At 39.8% G+C, this 18,903-nt stretch overlaps 1 protein-coding gene across 6 annotated transcripts in view; it reads left to right on the top strand.

Moving 5' to 3' along the window:
- The window catches only part of CSMD3 (CUB and Sushi multiple domains 3), a 1,342,864-nt gene that overhangs the window by 772,093 nt on the left and 551,868 nt on the right, over positions 1-18,903 (top strand). For all 6 annotated transcript variants that reach the window (XM_056522623.1, XM_056522621.1, XM_056522626.1 and 3 more), the window contains 4 exons: positions 2,860-3,029; positions 11,325-11,481; positions 13,039-13,230; positions 14,094-14,220. In XM_056522623.1, coding sequence (XP_056378598.1) covers positions 2,860-3,029; positions 11,325-11,481; positions 13,039-13,230; positions 14,094-14,220 — 646 coding nt within the window. The remainder of the gene's footprint in view (positions 1-2,859; positions 3,030-11,324; positions 11,482-13,038; positions 13,231-14,093; positions 14,221-18,903) is intronic.

Below are 18,903 nucleotides of genomic sequence, written 5' to 3'. Positions count from 1 at the left end.
TGCATTCAGCCCCAGTAACTTAAATAACCTGTCAAAATGACCTACCAAAGTATTAGAGAATTTTCTAATGGACCCAGACTGTAAAATATTAAAGGTTCAGAAGAAGTCCTCCAAATTCAACACTCGGTCAATAGAGTGTGAGCCGAACACTAGCCATACAGTGTAATCCAGGCCACTCTGTGTACAGGAGAAGGGACTCTGGCCTTTGATGGGAGTCTCTGCTTCTTACCGGGTTCACTTGAATTAAAGTGGTATTCCGGCCATAGACATCTTATCCCCTTTTCAAAAGATAGGGGATAAGATGTCTGATCATGGAGGGCCCGTCACTGGGACCCCCCCGTGATCTCCGTGCAGCACCCGGCAACATCCTCTGTGTTTCTGGGACTGGAGACGTGACATCACATCTCACCCTCTCTTGATGTCACGTCATGCCCCCTCCATTCATGTCTAATCACACAGGACGGCCGTCACACCCCCTCCCATAGACATGAATGGAGGGGGGCATGATGTCACAAGGGGGCATGACCTCACGTCTTTAGTCCTAGAAACACAGAGATTTTCCGAGACTGGAGCAGCAGCTAGGCACACATCAGACTTCTTATCACCTATCCTTTGGATAGGGGATAAGATGTCCATGGCCGGAATACCCCTTTAAGTTTCCAATTTTTTTTTAAATCAGAATTGTTTAGGAAATTCAGAGCTACTTCCTTGGCTGGCTCCCGCGATATGACACGGGGTCACGCGGTGATCCCGCGTCATATCGGGTCAGTCCCGGCATATATCTGATGCCGGGATCCAGGGCTAATAGCGCGCAGCAGCGATCGTGGTGCCGCGCACTATTAACCCTTTAGATGCGGCGTTCAAATTTGAATGCCGCGTCTAAACCGAAAGTGAAAGCTGCCCGGCTGCTCAGCGGGGCTGATCGGGACCACCGCAGTGAAAATGCGGTGTCCCGAACAGCTGGGACACGAGCGGAGGTCCTCTTACCTGCCTCCGGCATGTCCCCTCGGCGATTGATTGCTCCAAGCCTGAGATTCAGGCTTGAGCAATCGATCGCCGATAACCCTGATCACTGCAAAGCTATGGCCTTGCATTGAACAGGGTATAAGATCAGAATGTGCAGTGTCATAGGTCCCTATGGGACCTATAACACTGCAAAAAAATGTGTAAAAAAAAGTTAATAAATGTGATTTAACCCTTTCCTTAAAAATATATCATAAATTAAACCGCACGGTCAATGGCGTATGCGCCAAGAAATTCCAAATTCCAAAATAACGTATTTTTGGTAGCTTTTTACATCATGAAAAAATTAATAAAAAGCGATCAAAAAGTCCGATCAATACAAATACAAAAATGGTACTGCTAAAAACTTCAGATCACGGCGCAAAAAATGAGCCCTCATACCGCCCCATACGTGGAAAAATAAAAAAGTTATAGGGGTCAGAAGATGACAGTTTTAAACGTATACATTTTTCTGCATGTAGTTATGATTTTTTACAGAAGTATAACAAAATCAATCCTATATAAGTAGGGGATCATTTTAACCGTATGGACCTACAGAATAAATATCAGGTGTAATTTTTACCGAAAAATGTACTGTGTAGAAACGGAAGCCCCCAAAATTTAAAAAATTGCATTTTTTCTTCAATTTCGTCGCACAATGATTTTTTTTTCAGTTTCGCCGTAGATTTTGGGCTAAAATGACTGATGTCACTGCAAAGTAGAATTGGTGGCGCAAAAAATAAGCCATCATATGGATTTTTAGGTGCAAAATTGAAAGGGTTATGATTTTTAAAAGGTGAGGAGGAAAAAACAAAACTGCAAAAACGGAAAACCCCGTGGTCGTTAAGGGGTAAAAGGGGTGGACATTTTTTATTTTATTTTATTTTTTTCAAATCAACTGGTGCCAAAAAGTTATACAGATTTGTAAATTACTTCTATTTAAAAATCTCAAACCTTCCATTACTTATCAGCTGCTGTATGCTCCACAGGAAGTTGTGTAGTTCTTTCCAGTCTGACCACAGTGCTCTCTGCTGACACCAGGAACTGTCCAGAGCTGGAGGATTTGGTTCTACTCTAGACAGTTCCTACCAGGGACAAAGGTGGCAGCAAAGAGTTCTGTGGTCAGACTGAAAAGAACTACACAACTTCTGTACTATACAGCAGCTAATAAGTACTGGAAGGATTAAGATTTTTAAATAGAAGTAATTTTACAAATCTGTTTAACTTTCTGACACCAGTTGATATGAAACCATTTGTTTTTCTCTTATTTTCCGCTGGTAAACCCCGTAAAATTGCCAGGGCTAGAAAATATATATATATATATATTTGTCCCAGGTGAAGGAAAAAGTGGCTATAACTCTACAGACCAGTGTATTTTCCAACCAGGGTGTCTCTGACTATTGCAAAATGACAACTCCCAGCATGCCCGGACAGCCAACGGCTGTCCGGGCATGCTGGAAGTTGTTCTTTTGCAAAAGTTAGGGGCCCATTGGTTTGAAAAACACCTGTCTACAGACATTCAGTGTAATTTATAATGTATTCATACCATATCAATAACAAGGCGATCAACCTTAATCTACATATTACTAAGTATTAATCTAAAATAATTATCCTTATAATGTGGCCATATAGCATTTAAGTCTTACCTGTAATACCACTTTGGGGAAATCTCTGTCCCCCCCCAAGGGAGACAATTGCGCTGCAGCGGAGAATATTAAAACCTCCAGTTTAGAGGGATCAGGTTGGTAATTATGTTAATGTACTTAGTTATATTTTACAGTTTCATGGGGAAAAGCGGTTATGAAGCCTGATTCCGCCTATTAACACGTCTTCTCTCCCCCTGTGTTTTATCCGCAGCTGAATGTGGAGCATCTGCAACAAATAATGAAGGAATTCTGCTGTCTCCGAATTACCCACTGAACTATGAAAATAATCATGAATGTATTTACAGCATTCAAGTTCAAGCAGGAAAAGGAATCAATATTTCAGCCAGAACGTTTCATTTGGCACAAGGAGATGTACTCAAAGTAGGTTATTTTATTTTTATTTTTTTTCTCCAACATTATAGATTTAGTGCCTGAAAATATCTGAATTTAAAAATAAATACATACATACACACATATGCAAATCTGGCACCATAACTTACACACCAATATCCAATATGTGAAGAGTGGGGGAGAAAAATAAAAACCATCTCTCTGTTTGAAAACCTGACATGTCTTAAAGGGGTACTCCGTTGGAAAACTTTTTTTTTTTTTTTTTTAATTAACTGGTGCCGGAAAGTTAAACAGATTTGAAAATTACTTCTATTAAAAAATCTTAATCCTTCCAGGACTTAATAGCTGCTGAATACTACAGAGGAAATTCTTTTCTTTTTGGAACACAGTGCTCTTTGCGGACATCACAAGCACAGTGCTCTCTGCTGACATCATGACCACAGTGCTCTCTGCTGACATCTTTTTGTCCATTTTAGGAACAATCCAGAGCAGCATATGTTTGCTATGGGCATTTTATCCTACTCTGGACAGTTCTTAAAATGGACAGAGATGTCAGCAGAGAGCACTGTGCTCGTGATTCTGCAGAGAGCTCTGTGTTCCAAATAGAAAATAATTTCTTCTGTACTATTCTGTAGCTAATAAGTACTGGAAGGATTAAGATTTTTTAATAGAGGTAATCTACAAATCTGTTTAACTTTCTGGCACCAGTTGATTTAAAAAAAATAAAGTTTTCCACCGGAGTACCCCTTTAAAAACTGGCTACTTGAAATTTAAACCACTTTTAGACCAGCTAATATTTAAGCCAGCAATATGGCCAAAGGAGATGTAGGTTATTTTTTTTTTTCCTCCAGCATTACAGATTTATTGTTTAAAAAGATTGGAATTATAAATTAAACAAAGAAATTGTTAAATAAAGAAATAAAGAAATATATAAATAAAAGATACATAAATAAAATTAAATAAAGAAATACACATATACATGAAACTGGCACCATAAGTTACACACCAATATGTAATTAAAACAGTCTAGTTTTTAAAGCACCAGACTTTTAACAGTGCTTCAGGCTGTTTGAAAACCTGATATGTCTTAAAAAAATCGCTAGTTTTATTTTTTTCAACCACTTTCAGTTAGTTTTTTTTTTTTTTTTAGCTAGAAATATGGGCCAAAAAGTGGTTCATTATGGTATGTAAACCAATGACCTTTTTTTTTATATAACAAAGCCATTCCTACAGTTGAGTGCACGCCAAATGCAACTTTTCTGTCTAATTTGTTTGAAAAAGCGGTCTCATAGCACATATGCCAGTTTTTTTCTTTTCTTTTTCTGTGCAAACTGTGCCAAATTCTGTCTCACATGCTTTATTTAGCCCCCCCCCCCCCCCCCCCATTACATCTGTAAGGCTACTTTGACATGTGAGTATTTTGGTCAGTGTTTTTCCCAGTATTTGTTAGTTAAAATCAGGAAAAAAGTGTCAACAAAGATGCCACGAAAAACACTGCAAAGTGGTGTTTGTGAATTTAGCTATAGAATAGAATGGATTTTCTGAATACAATAGAGAAAAAGACATGGTCGCACATCCACATCTTGCACAGTGATCCTAGGCTTCTCAGCAAAATTTATTAAACTAACAGCCACGTCACGGCCACCTGTAAGTAGCGGGTCCCTAACATTCCTAGGATAAAATGGGGCTGCACTGAGTGGCGACCACCACGTATCAACACCAGTGCCCCTAGGGGGAACAACCCACTGGAAGAGCAGCCCCAATGCCGCCTAACCAGACCCTGGCCCGTGCCACCCCACAGAAAAGGCCCCACAGCAGCAATGACCGCTGCAAGGCACAGCACCAGTGTGAATTGGTGACAAAACACACTCTCCATAGGCTCCCAGTCTGAGACTGGGAGATTGCCGGAAAAAAAACAGGGCCCTTTGCAGTTTCCTGCCAATTTAAATAGGCCTGGGCTGAAGGGGGGGGGGGGCAGAGTGCTGACCAAGTAAAGACAAAACAGAGGAGATAGATGTTACAATGTGAATGCAATAGAGAAAAAGATGGTTGCACATCTACAATTTGCACAGTGTTCTAAGGCTTTTCAGCAAAATGTATTAAACTTACAGGTGGTTTGTGTACTTGATGATCATGAAGTGCAAGGCCGCTAGCCACGTCATGGCCACATGTAAGTAGAGGGTCCCTAACATCCCTAGCATAAAATGGCACTGGATTTTCTGTTCACTATTGATTCACAGAACCTTCCACATACTATCACAATTTGTAGGAGAAAATATAAACCTACTTTTTTTAAAAAATCCGATAGAAAATACCAAACTTTTTGCTTCTCACAGAATCCATATACCATTTGTCTCCATGTAAAATTGGAAGCATATGGAGGTCCCTTATGGGCACGGAAAATTCTATGATATGGTTATGTGCATTAGGAGCTGTTTCAAAAAGCCCCAAATGCAGCATTTCTTAAATTGTTCCTGCAGAGACGGAGAAACATCTGCCTGTGATGAAATGACAACACAGCGGGGGTCTAACCAGGATCATTGGAAATTCTGTGATTTACACGTTGTTTCTAGTCTCTTTAGTAGGGTATTTATTGTTTGATATGTAACTTTTATGGAGTAAATATAAAATGTATAGAAGTAGTCTGAAGTGTGTTAACCCAACATAGCAATGTGTAGTGTTAGGATATTCTAGTGTCGAGCAATATAAGGCCAATAATGGAGATGTTAAACTTAGGTTTATATAATGCGTAAGGATAGCATGTCAATATCAGGAGTGACGTGCAATATCTTAACACACCAGGGATAAAGAGGATGTTGGCTACATCAGTATGGACAAAAATATACTTGAGATTGTGAAAACATTGTTAGACTGGATAGTGCAGAAGTAGCAATGGAACTGGGACCCAGGTGCCTGAGGGGATCCAATAGCCCCTGATCAATATGAGAAAACATCAGTATGGTATATGACATATATCGGCGTGGGGGCTGTTAGAGTTTTTGCATTGGTTCTAGGAGCTTATATAGTAAGTGCACATGAGCAGACAAAAGGAATATACATCTAATATACATACAACTGTGTTGACAACATTATGGTACCCAAGGGAAAATTCTTCCCTTCAATGCCATAATAGTTCCAACATATTTTTTATGCTACATGCTGTAAAGTTTACATGTTTTAAATATAGCTGTAACAGCGTATTAAATGGTGTCGGAAATTTAGGGAAAACATATAATGCATGATGTTTGGGTTTTGTTACATTGAGGTTTTTTGTTAGTCTCAAAATAAATTTGACATGTCAGAAGCCCTGAAGTGTCAGAAACACCTGTGCATTTCATAGGATACCTCCAGAAGTTATAATGAGGAGATGTAGGGAGGTGCAGCACTGGGGAGAGCTTTAGGGGTGAGAATGAGGATATTGTGCTGTATCTGGACTGAAGGGGTAAACACTGTAGCGACTGACACAGGGGGAGGCATCAGTGTAATGTAATCAGTGTAAGAAGAGGAAGATAAGTCTGGCTGCCACTTTTAGAATGGACTTGAGAGAAGGCCTATTAGTAAAGAGGTACAACAGTCAAGAATGAATCAAAGTAACAGTGAAAGTTTTAACTGTATTAACAGTAACAAAGAGGCGGTGTCACGTACGGTCAGGAAGAGTTAAGCCCTAAACTCACCCACTCCCACTTGCCCTGCCTACTTGCGTACTCGCCCTAGGCGATAGGTCCACAACCACGGTGACAGTCCCGGCTTGAATACGTGCAGGGAGTCAAATGTCAAATATGCCAGAAATTTAAAATACAATATAAATGCTAGCTAGGAGAAATAGCTCTTTCGGAGGCAAGGTATGAGAGCAGACTGCCAGCTTAAATAGGCCCAGGTGCTCTCATCAAGGTCATCTGACCAGTCCAGGCAGCTGGACGTGGCCCAAACCAAACCAAGACAGAGAGAACTGTCAGAACTGTTTAACCACAAGGGTTCTGACAGGTGTATTCTGTTTTTAAGGTGCAGGTTACAAGAACCTGCAAGTGACTGTATATAGCGTGTAAAAGAAAGATCCGAGTCTGGCATAATTCCAAGACAGCAGGCATGCTGCCTAATAGTTATAGTTATGCCACCCACAGAGGTGGAAATGTCAGATTTAGATAGGTAAATTGATGAAGAAAGCAAAAAAATTTGTTTTAGAAAATATTACTTATACATACAGGAAAAACATGATTTTTGAGACAGCAAAGAGACAGTCACCAGCGTTTTGCAGAAGTGTCAGAAGAGGTATATAGCATAAATGTCATCAGCATTAAGATCATTGCAAAATCAGATGATAGTTTGCCCAATAGGGGCTGTATAAAGAAGAAAAAGGAGTGGACCCAGGGCGGATCCCTGCAGAACTCCAACATCAAGGGGAAGAGGGGAGTAAGTAGAAGCCGAGCAGAGAATACTGAGGTGAAGCTGGTGATCTACATTGTCAAATGCTGCAGAGATCAGGTAGGATTAAAAGGGCAGCACTCCAATCTATGGTAAAACTGGTGCATATGTGTTTATTCCATTTTACAGCAGCAAATATAATGTAACATTTCCCATGCATAAGACTTGAAAAAGACAGCATGATGCAGTCAAAATGTTGCATTATAGAGTGCAGAAAGTGGATTTAAAGTGGACAAGAAAAGGATTATCAGAAGGAAAATGTCACATAGGGTAGGGAATAGTACAGTCCTTCTGTTGCCCACAACCACTTTGCCTGCCTACTAAATGACCTGCCCTAAATAGGAGACCCCAAAATCAAGGATGGTCCCTACTCTTAATAAGTTTAGGGCATAGCGGTAAACACAAGAAAACTAAAAACAGTACAGAGGTTGGGGAACAAATCAGGAGGTAAAGGCTTAACAAAAAAATAGACCATGGAGCCCAAAGTAGGTATGCAGCAAAGTAACAAATGGACAGAGCAAAGTCAGGCGGGCCAGAGTCGAACACAGAAGGAAAAAGAGGTACAAAAAGTCAGGCAGAAAAGGTCAAAGACAGGCAATGATCAGATCAGATGGACTACAAGGCAACCCTGCAATTCCCAGGGCTGCTGCTACCACAACCTGAGACACCGTCGAGCATATGAGGTGGTAAAGAAGACAACGCTGGAGCCTGAAATAGTAAATCAGTATTCCGTTGTCTATTCTTTCTTCTAGTTTGAACCCATTGTGGAAAACCAACAAAAATCTGTGCACGTTCTGCACAAATGTTTGCCATAAAATGGTTCTGTAAATGGTACTGCAATCTGCTGAAGATTTTTTTTGTGCAACATTTCTGATACATGTGACCGTAACGTAGTCCAGCCTGTCCAACACCCTTTAAAAACACTGTGGCCTGCAAATAAAAATGGAGCAGAGTATCACTATAAATTTCCAACATATAAAAGTATTACAATTTGAGTTTTTGTAGAGAAGGAACTGTATACTTTCTATTTTAATATGAACTAGCTTTTTTTGCGGAATCATCTACATTTTACCCTAGAATTCTTCAGACAGAGCGGGGGACAGCTTAGTGCAGTTAAACAGATATTAGATGTCATTTTGGACACACACCGTGTAATAATTTCTTCTGGATGATGGATAAGAAACGCTGATTCTCAACTGAATAATTCCCAGTATGACTTAGTCAAAATTCATTCCCAGAATCATGTGCTGCTCCACTAGTTTTTCAAGAACAGTTGTCTTCAACTTCGGCCCCATTCTAAGTTCATTTCAAAAGTAATTCATCTTGCGTGCACTTTCCGTTGTTCTTCTGTCATGCCCCAAGGCAAAGCGATCATTGGAATTTATTCAAAGTGTTAAGACATTATTTACAAATTAAGTAACAATGTACAGTAAAATTAGCTCCTATGTTATACCATAAATGCGTCGCCAGTATTTAAGCTGTATTTTAGTTCTTGTTCACTGAGTCTATTTAAATCAGTTCACAAGAATTTATCATATGTTTAATATGCCTGCAGCGCTGCCATGAAGCTTTAGATTATGTTCCCATCACACATACACTTTGGGTTTATTTCAAGGAAACATTCCGGGATTTTTGTATTTTATTTTTTTAAAGTGCAGCATAGTTTATTATTAGAGAATAATGTAGAGGTTCTTGTGTATGCCTTGTACTTACTTATTTTAGTTAATGGGGCAGGTATGGGTTGTGCTCCCTTTGAGAGCTAGTAGGAGGAGTCTGGTAGGTGAGGATGTTATCCTGTAGTACACAATATGTCAGCTGACCCAGAACTGACATTCTGCTCTGACTCATTAAGCACTGGAAGTTCTTGATTGAGAGTCATGATTACTTGACTAGGTTAGAGTAATGAAATGTATAGATGCAACTGTGCTGGAATAAAACAGATGGTTCTGAAGGACTAGTGATGGTGGGGGTCATTTACAAAGATTGGTGTGAATTCTTAACTATTTTAGAGCACAAAAGTTGCTGTAATAGTTGCGGACGTGTGCTACATTTATCAACCACAGACTTTGATAAATTTCACTGATGCAACTTCTAAAAAGATTTTGTGCAGACATGTGACTTTTGTGTGAAAAGTCGCATATACCCTGACTCAAAAGTCACACAAAAAATGTAGGAGGGGGCTGAATTGACCTGAGAAACCATCTATTTCTGGGATCCTGCGACAATTTTGCGACATTCGCACTTAGTAAATCAGTGACCACTGCACAAAGTGCTCTAAATGGGTAAAAATCCTGGAAATGTTTCTGAAGCAATTGTCGCACAAAAAGTTGCATGGACCCATTGTGAGAAAAATCCATTTAAAAAGCTTTCTAAATGTCCCTCCAGTAAGTGTGCATGATATAGGTAAAAAAAACAAAAAAAAAAAACAAAAAAAAAACTGGAGTGCTTCTTTAATAACCTGTAAAAAAAAAGGTCACTGGCGTATATATATTAAAGGGGTACTCCGCTGCCCTGCTTTGGGAGCTCAGCTCCCCAGCGTCCGGAAGTTTATTGTTCCAAACGCTGCGTGCAGGCTTCCGTGTTCCGGGCAGCCCCTCATGACGTCATGCCCACCCCCTCAATGAAAGTCTATGGGAAGGTGGCACAACGGCCGTCACGCCCCCTTCCCATAGACTTTCATTGAGGGGGTGGGCATGACGTCACGAGGGGCTGCCCAGAACACGGAAGCCTGCACGCAGCGTTCGGAACAATAAACTTCCGGACGCTGGGGAGCGGAGCTCCGGAAGCAGGGCAGCGGAGTACCCCTTTAATGTAACTTGTATGTTCATTTTGCAGGTCCTTAAATAATACCTCTAAATAATAATACCTTTATCTATATAGCACTAACATGTTTCACACCACTTTACAAAACTGAATTCTCATCACTCACCTCCATTCCTGCCCCCACTGCGTCTCAGAATCTAAATACTAAACTCAGGAGGAACAAACTCAATGCAGATGTTGTCCTTGGTTGTATTTGAACTTAGGACCCAGACATTGCAATACTACAGTTCCAAACCTTGAGCCATTGTGTTGCCTTTAGCACAGTAGACCCTTTTTAGTCCTGCAAAATAAGCATATACTTTTTGAAAATGCACCAAACATAGTAACTAGTTGAATGACTATGTTGGTCCATTAAAAGTGAAGAACAAATTGGGAGTATGCAGTTGAATACATCAGCAATTTTTTTTTTTTTTTTGGGCACATGGTGCCAATATATCTCTGGAGTATATGAGAAAAACATGATGAAAACACAATTTTTTTAATTTGCAGTTAAAATCAGTGAGTTATCCATTTCATGTACACTCTCGACAGATCCTCCAGTGAGAGTTTCTCTATGTAACCATTGTCTACTATGGGTAATAGAGTCCTGGGTATGATTTTCCCTTCAATTAAAAAGTTAGGCAAAAAAAATAAAAAATTATTGGTACTTATGCAAAGCCTATATTGACCTCTGAATAAAACATTAGCATTTTCCGATATTTTAAGGTGACTAAGGGTGGTTTGGATATGTCGACTAGAGTACTTGTTGCACAACCTCTCATGGTTGCTTCTCTAACATGCTTGCCCAGTTCTTTGAACACTAAGGGGTCTTCCTTTAGTCCTTTTGGGTAAGAGTTCATAGTGGTGTCTATGGCAGCTTTTGATAGTCAGGGATTTCCTCCACCCAACATCCTATTCAATCTGAGCGAATGGTATGCAGCACCCTAAACTCATACTCTACTCTGTCCCCTATTCTCTAGACACATCTTTTAAGTGCCCTTATAAAAAGTATGGTTAGCCAAAATTTTTTGGAAATGCCTATGATATTCCTTTCTTGTTTTTATGCTGATATGTATAATAATGTACATCCTTGTATTACAGATCTACGATGGGAGAGACAACACAGCACACTTATTGGGGGCCTTTACAGCATCTTCTTTGAGAGGACTGACATTGAGCAGCACATCGAACCATTTATGGGTGGAATTTAATTCAGACTCTGAAGTTAATGATGAGGGTTTCCAGTTGGTTTATACTAGTACGTATTATTCCTTCTGAATGTTTTTTAACCATTTAAAGTTATTAAGCAGCCAGCAACAGCAAAATAGATAAACAATAATAATGGCTATAACAAAATAGTGTTTTATTTATTCTATTAGTGTTTATTTTTTTTTAAATAAAAAAAAAATGTCTACAACTGTATTCATATATAGGGCCTCATGTACTATTAGAGTTCTGTGTGAATTTAAAATAAAGATATACGGGGGAGGCATTTTACTCAATTTCTTAAGGGGGTACTCCAATTGAAAACAATTAAAAAAAATCTACTGGTGCTAGAAAGTTATACAGTTTTGTAAATAACTTGTAAATAAAAATCTTAATCCTTCCAGTACTTATCAGCTGCTGTATACTTGAGAGGAAGTTCTTTTCTTTTTGAATTTATTTTCTCTCTGACCACTGTGCTCTTCGCTGACACATCTGTCCATGTCAGGAACTGTCTAGAGCAGGATATGTTTACTATGGGGATTTGCTCCTAATCTGGACACGGACAGAAGTATCAACAGTGTGGTCAGACAGAAAAGAAATTCAAAAGGAAAATAACTTCCTGTGAAGCATACAGCATCTGATAAGTACTGGAAGGGTTAAGATTTTCATTTAGAAGTCATTTACAAATCTATTTAACTTTCTGGCACCAGTTGATTTAAAAAAAAAATTATCCACTGGAGTATCACTTTAAAGATGTACTATGGGGAACTAAACCATGACCCTTCCTTTCCCTCTCATAAACCTATGTATTTGTCTAAATATCATTCATTAGCTATATAGAGAAGTTTGCCCTCTTTAAATTGCCAATTACATGCAGGGAGTAAGGAAACTGTCATATTGCCATCAGCTCCCTATCTGTTCAAATCCCTTTCTAAAAGCAGCCTCCACCCTCATGAGAGACACACACCACCTGGTTTCTGTCCTGCACTGATGACTCATTCTCCGTTTAGTGCTGGGAGCTGGAAGGTGGGTGCAGCCTTAGCCAATCACACACTGAACTTTTCGCTGCTGCTCAGTGTATGAGGGTGGGAGCTTCCCTCAGAGAGGGAAATGAGCTGCAGTTATTCCTGGATAATGTTGTATCTATGAGGCAAGGGGAGGGAAGGATAGCAAAGAATATCAAGCAGCCAGAGAAGACCACAGGGGCCACAGGAGCCATGCATATCAGGCAGGATCATTTACAGGGAAAATATCCAGGTAGTGTGGTGGCTTTGGAACTTTTTTTATATGTTTACTTTCCAGGAGTACCCCATTAATGTTTTTACCTGTAATTATTCTGCTCAAACGTTTTTGCCAATTTTCTGAAAATGGGCTATGTTAACAACTGTGGAATTTAGTAAAATGTTTACCCTGTCTTTGATATTTTTTTTTTCTTGCTTTGTTTTTCTCCTTTTAACAGAGAGGTTAAATAAATGAAAACTGAGTGAGTGAGTGAAAAATGTAATAAAAATATAACATTTCATAATTAAAGGGGGGAAATTTTACAAGAGGCCCATAATGTGCATAATAGTAAAGTAATCATTTAGGGCATATTTTACCATCTTTTCAGGTTTTGAATTGTCACACTGTGAAGACCCCGGAGTACCACAATTTGGATACAAAATCAGTGACCAGGGACATTTCGCTGGAAGCACCATCATCTACGGATGTAACCCTGGGTACACACTCCATGGAAGCAGTCTGCTGAAATGCATGACCGGAGAGAGGAGGGCATGGGACTATCCTCTACCATCTTGTATTGGTAAACTATTTTTATTAAGCTTTTTCAAATACCTCAATAGATAAGGCAAATCATTGCAGCCGTATTAAATTGCTATTATATGAATTGATATGATTTTTCTATAGTCCTATAGTGAAAAAATACTGACAAATTATAAAAAGGGTGCAATGCATATATTAATAATGTAAGGGAGTTTTGGAATAAAAGTCCCAAAAATCTAAATATAATGTTAATGATCCTGTGCGGTGAACGGTATAAATATAAAAAAAAAAAAATAAAGGTTAAAAAAAGGATTAAAGTTTGCATACATGCAAATGTGGTACTAGTTAATACTACAGATCACAGTGAAAAAAATTTGCCCTGTATAGGGAACATATGAAAGTTATACATAGTCAGAATACGGCAATTTCATTTTATTTTGTTAAAGTAAATTTTTTTTAAAGTAGTACAGTAATAGACAATGAAGTAAACATGGGTATTTTTTTTTATCATATTGAGCCACAGAATAAATAGAACATGTCAGTTGTACTGTAAAGCACACTACGTAAAAGCAAACCCATTGAAAGTTGCAAAATTGACTTTTTTTTATTTTATTTCCCCTCCACAAATATTTTTTTTCCCTTGTGCCGTCAATTTTAGGGTAAAATATATAGGATTTCTTGTAAAGTAAAACTGGTAGTAGCCCTTATATGGGACTATAGAAGAAACAATGAAAGAGCTATGTTTTCTAAAAGACTAGGAGGAAAAATGAAAACATATTTACGAATATTTACAAATATTTATTAAAATATGTTGATAATTTTTTGTCATATAAATTAAATTATTTATCTATTGTAAATGTCTCTGCTATTAAATGACTTTGACTATATAAGTTTCCTGTTTAGCTGAATGTGGTGGCCGTTTCAAAGGCGAGTCATCTGGAAGAATTTTATCCCCTGGATACCCTTTTCCTTATGACAACAATCTACGCTGCACTTGGGTCATTGAAGTGGACCTTGGCAACATTGTAAGGTAAATGTATTAAATATTTAGTTACATCTTAGATTATGGAAAATTCCAATTTTAGTTTTGGTTGGTTTAACTTGATCGACACTCACCTTCAGCCAACCGTGCTAACTATATGTATAAAAATATCCTGTTGACAGGACAACTTAAAGCACTTTGTCCCTAGATAACATTTTCCTTTCACATAGGTTTGGGGAGCCTGGCACTTCATTAAAGAGTACCTTTCACCAAAACTAAACTTTTAATGTGTTGTTCCTATATAGATCATTTTAAAAAAAACTTTGCGATTTACTTGCTCTTAAAGGACATGTCTCACAGTAAAAAATTGTTCAGCTTTAAGAGCAGAAGGTAAAGTTATATAGGTTTGTAAATCACTTCCATAACCAATACTGCTTGGAAACAAGCTTTTTCTGCATTCTTCTGTCTGACAGGAAGTTCAGCTGTTCCAGGTTTTCATGACTTGCGACCCCCTATTCAGGCGGTTATCAGCAGCATCCCGGGGCCGTGACATGACAATTACCCAGAAAACCCCTGTGCTGCAGAGAGCTCCCTGTGCTCCGCCTTAGCCCCTCCCATCTGAAGAATATTCACACTGTCCTCCCTCTGTTCTGCAGTGATTGGCTGAGCAGCACTGCCTATATGCCGGCTGATTCAGATCATAGCAGCCCCAGCAAACAGGCTGATTCTCTCCCCTCTCCTTGCTAATGTTTTTACACTGAAAACGGAGGAGAGGGGGGAGGTGAGGGAGCTGCCAGTGTAAAACTGTCACACTGAGAATGGAGGGGAGGGAGAGAGGGAGCTGCGAGAGTAGAGCTGTCACACTGAGAACTGGGGAGAGAGGGATTTACGGGGCTAGAGCTAAGGTGGTCAACTCCAGGGTCCCTCTCTCTGTGCACTGAGATTACATTTTGTTTCCTCCTGGGCACCCTGCTGTATAGGGCTATGATTGGAGCTCAGTGTTATGTGGGAGTGAGCTAGCAGAGCTGTGGGAGTGACTAACATAAGTTAGGGGTGGTAACAAGCTCTCTGCTCAGGCAGCTGAGAGCAGGAAATGAGAGCAGTGCATGCAGGGAAATGTAGTCTTTGAGATCACAGGCATAGCCACCATAACCAGGAAGTAACTGGAAATTATGAGCTGAATAGCAGGTAAATGGGGGCCAACAAAAAAAAAACACAAACATGTCAGAGGTGTGGTAGGTGAATATACCATGGAATGGCTATGTATTTTTTTTTACTTTGCTGCATGGGATATCTTCTTTAACCCCTTAATAACATAGGATGTAAATGTAAGTCCTGATGCCCTGGTACTTAACCCACCAGGACATACATTTACATCCTACACATGACGCGAGCACCGGAACGGTGCTCGCATCATGTGCGGCAGGTCCGTCAGCAGTCAGGGACCAGCCGGTAATGGCAGACATCAGCGATCACACTAATATGCGCCATTAACCCCTCAGATGCCATGATCAATAGAGATCACGGCATCTGCTGAAGTACGGCACTTAAAATGGATGATCAGATCGATCCACGGTGATCTAATCATCCAGCATGGCGGCCTGTGGTCCCATCACCAGCCTCAGACTGTCTCCAGGTGTATTCTGCTTTGGTCTGAGATTGAGCAGACCAGAGCAGAAGATCGTCGATAACACTGATCAGAGCTATGCCCTATGCATAACAATGAACAGTATTAGCAATCAACTGATTGCTATAGATCGAGAAAGGAAAAAAGGTGACTGGTTCTCTAGGTCTATGGGGATTACTATAGTGGTTTTCTGGTGAGATTGGGTGGTGTAGTGGTAGGGTGTTGTCAGTGTGTCTGTATATATGGGATGATGGTTATGGTAGTGTGTTATAAATTGTGAATGTGATATGTATGGTAATGAATGTACTAGAGTGTATGGCGGTGTATGAGATGCGTTGAAAATGTATGACAGTGTGTGTGAGTGTGTGTATATGATGTGTGTATGGCTGAGGCGTGTATGTTAGTGTAGCTGTGATAGAGGTTAGGTGTGATGAATGAATGTGAAGAGGACAAAGAGGAAAAAAAAAAAAGGAAAAATAAATAAATAAATAAAATAAAAAAAATCTAAAAAAAAATATATATAAAATATATAATAATAAAAAATAAATAAATAAAAAAATAAAAAAAAGGGGAGAGAGAAAGAAGGAAAAGTGGAATGGTTTGTACTTGGATGCTTAAACAACTTATTTGTTATAAAATGACATACAATATATGGAAAAAAGTACTGGGCCCTAGCACTTATATTTTCCAATACACAATAAAAAATAATAATAAATAAAAAACAAATTAAAAAATATAGTACTACACTGATAATACCAAGTCAAATAATTATACCCTAGAGTCAGTATTCAATAGCCATAAAGTCAATAGTTCAAAGCACTGGACAGAAGCTCTGCTTCTCAAGTAACTGATGTTAATATTCACGTATATTGGCCAATATGTCCCACTGGACCATGTACCCAATTGGCCAATGCACAGTATCGGTGCTGCGACCGAAAAGAAGTTAGTAAGTTATCCACGGTACTGCGACCGTACTTATGCAGTGTCTCTAATGCAAAGGTGAGAGAAACAAACAATTGTAAAGTGAAACAAAGTTATGGATATAGCGGTACTGCGACCGTGGGGACAATCTCGTCCCGTAGAAACACTGTATCCGATAAAGCAATATTGCGGCTGTCATATGAGAAGGATACAAGCCTGTAGTAGTATAGCTGTTGGCGGTGCTGCGACCGTGCTGGATACAGCAGAGTGGGAAAGCCGCAGCATGTGCTGTGGTCCCGTGGTGGGACAGACAGAGGAGGCTCCAGCAGTTGCAAATATAGGTAAGCAGATAAGGGGGTAGAAGATGTCAGGTACTATGTACCGCTCACCCGGTGCTTCCTGTAGCTTCTGCGGTGTCCGTCCTCTCTGCAGGTGAAGAAATTTTGCTGTACCGGCCAGCGGTGACCAGAGCTGGTGGCGATGGGCGCGTGTGTGGTCCCGTGCGTGCTAGGATGATTTCCTTGGTCTGTGCTTAGCCTCAGGGTTAGATTAGTTGTTGCAGTGCTTGAGAGTAGTAGTGCTTGACTTGGTATGCTAGGACTAGACGCGTTTTGGAACTGCTAGGTCCTTCCTCAGACTACTGTACATCTCACAAACCTATTTTTTCTTTACCTATCTTATTGATTGCTATAGATAGTCCCATATGGGGTCTTAAAAAGAGTTTTAAAAAAAGTAAAGAAAAGTGAAAAATCCCCTCCCCCAATAAAAATGTAAATCCTCCCTTTTTCCCATTTTACCCCAAAAAGTGTTAAAATAATATTTATAAACATATTTGGTATCATCGCATGCGTAAATGTCCGAACTATCAAAAAAATAATGTTAATGATCCCGTATGGTTTTTATAAAAAGTGATTTAAAAGTTTCACATATGCAAATGTTGTATCGGTAAAAAGTACAGTTCACATTGCAAAAAATGAGCCCTCCTACAGCCACGTATACGGAAAAATGAGAATATTATAGGTCGTCAAACTAGAGGGAATTTAAACATACTAATTTGGTTAAAAAGTTTGAGATTTTTATAAGCGGTACAATAATAGAAAAGTATGTAGTCATGGGTATCTTTTTAATCATATTGACCCACAGAACAAAGAAAAAATGTCATTTTTACCGTAAAGTGCACAGCGTGAAAACGAAACCTTCCAAAATTAGCAACATTTTTTTTTAAATTTCCCTACACAAATATTTATTTTTTGTTGCACCATACATTTTATGGTAAAATGAGTGATGGTCGCACAAAAAACAAGCCCTCATATGCGTCTGTGGATGAAAATATAAAAGAGTTATAATTTTTAGAAGGCGAGGGGGCAAAAACTAAAATAAAATTGGCTGTGTCCTTAAGGCCACAATGAGCTGTGTCCTTAAGGGGTTAAAATTCTCAACCTTTATATGTTTTTAATGTGATTGAAAAAAACAGCCACTAGGTAGCTCTGTTCTGTCCTCTGCCACAAGTCAAACAATTAGCTTGGTCTCCTCTCAGCCTGGCAGGAGACCGAACTCAGGAAGCGTGTGCGGGGCATGGCGAGGAACAGCTCTCACAGACTTCGGTGACATTGTGCCTGCTGGGGAACACCCACTTTCTTGTGCCGTCAGCTCATACAATGTGAGCAAGGGGAAAGGTATGATAAACAGCTTTATAAAGGGGTGGAGGGGTGTTAGGAGTAGTTAGGGAATATAATCGTAGTGAATTTAGAAAATATGGTTTCATGACAGGTACTCTTTAACCCCGTAACGACGAAGGACCTAAATGTACGTCCTGGTGATGCGGTACTTAACGCACCAGGACGTACATTTACGTCCTAAGCATAACCGCGGGCATCGGAGCGATCATGCGCGGCAGGTCCCGGCTGTTGATCGCAGCCAGGGACCCGCCGGTAATGGCGGACATCCGCGATCCCGCGGATGTCCGCCATTAACCCCTCAGATGCCGTGATCAACACCGATCACGGCATCTGCAGCATCGCGGTCACTTAATTGGATGCCGCGGCGATCCGATCATCCAGCACAGCAGCCGGAGGTCCCCTCACCTGCCTTCGCTGTCTTCCGGGAGTCTTCTGCTCTGATCTGCCTTCCCGCAGACCAGAGCAGAAGATGACCGATAAACCTGATCAGTGCTATGTCCTATC

The sequence above is a fragment of the Hyla sarda genome, chromosome 5 (genome assembly GCF_029499605.1).
Source record: "Hyla sarda isolate aHylSar1 chromosome 5, aHylSar1.hap1, whole genome shotgun sequence".
In the NCBI taxonomy this organism is placed as follows: Eukaryota; Metazoa; Chordata; class Amphibia; order Anura; family Hylidae; genus Hyla; species Hyla sarda.
This window is presented reverse-complemented; position numbering and strand designations above follow the sequence as displayed.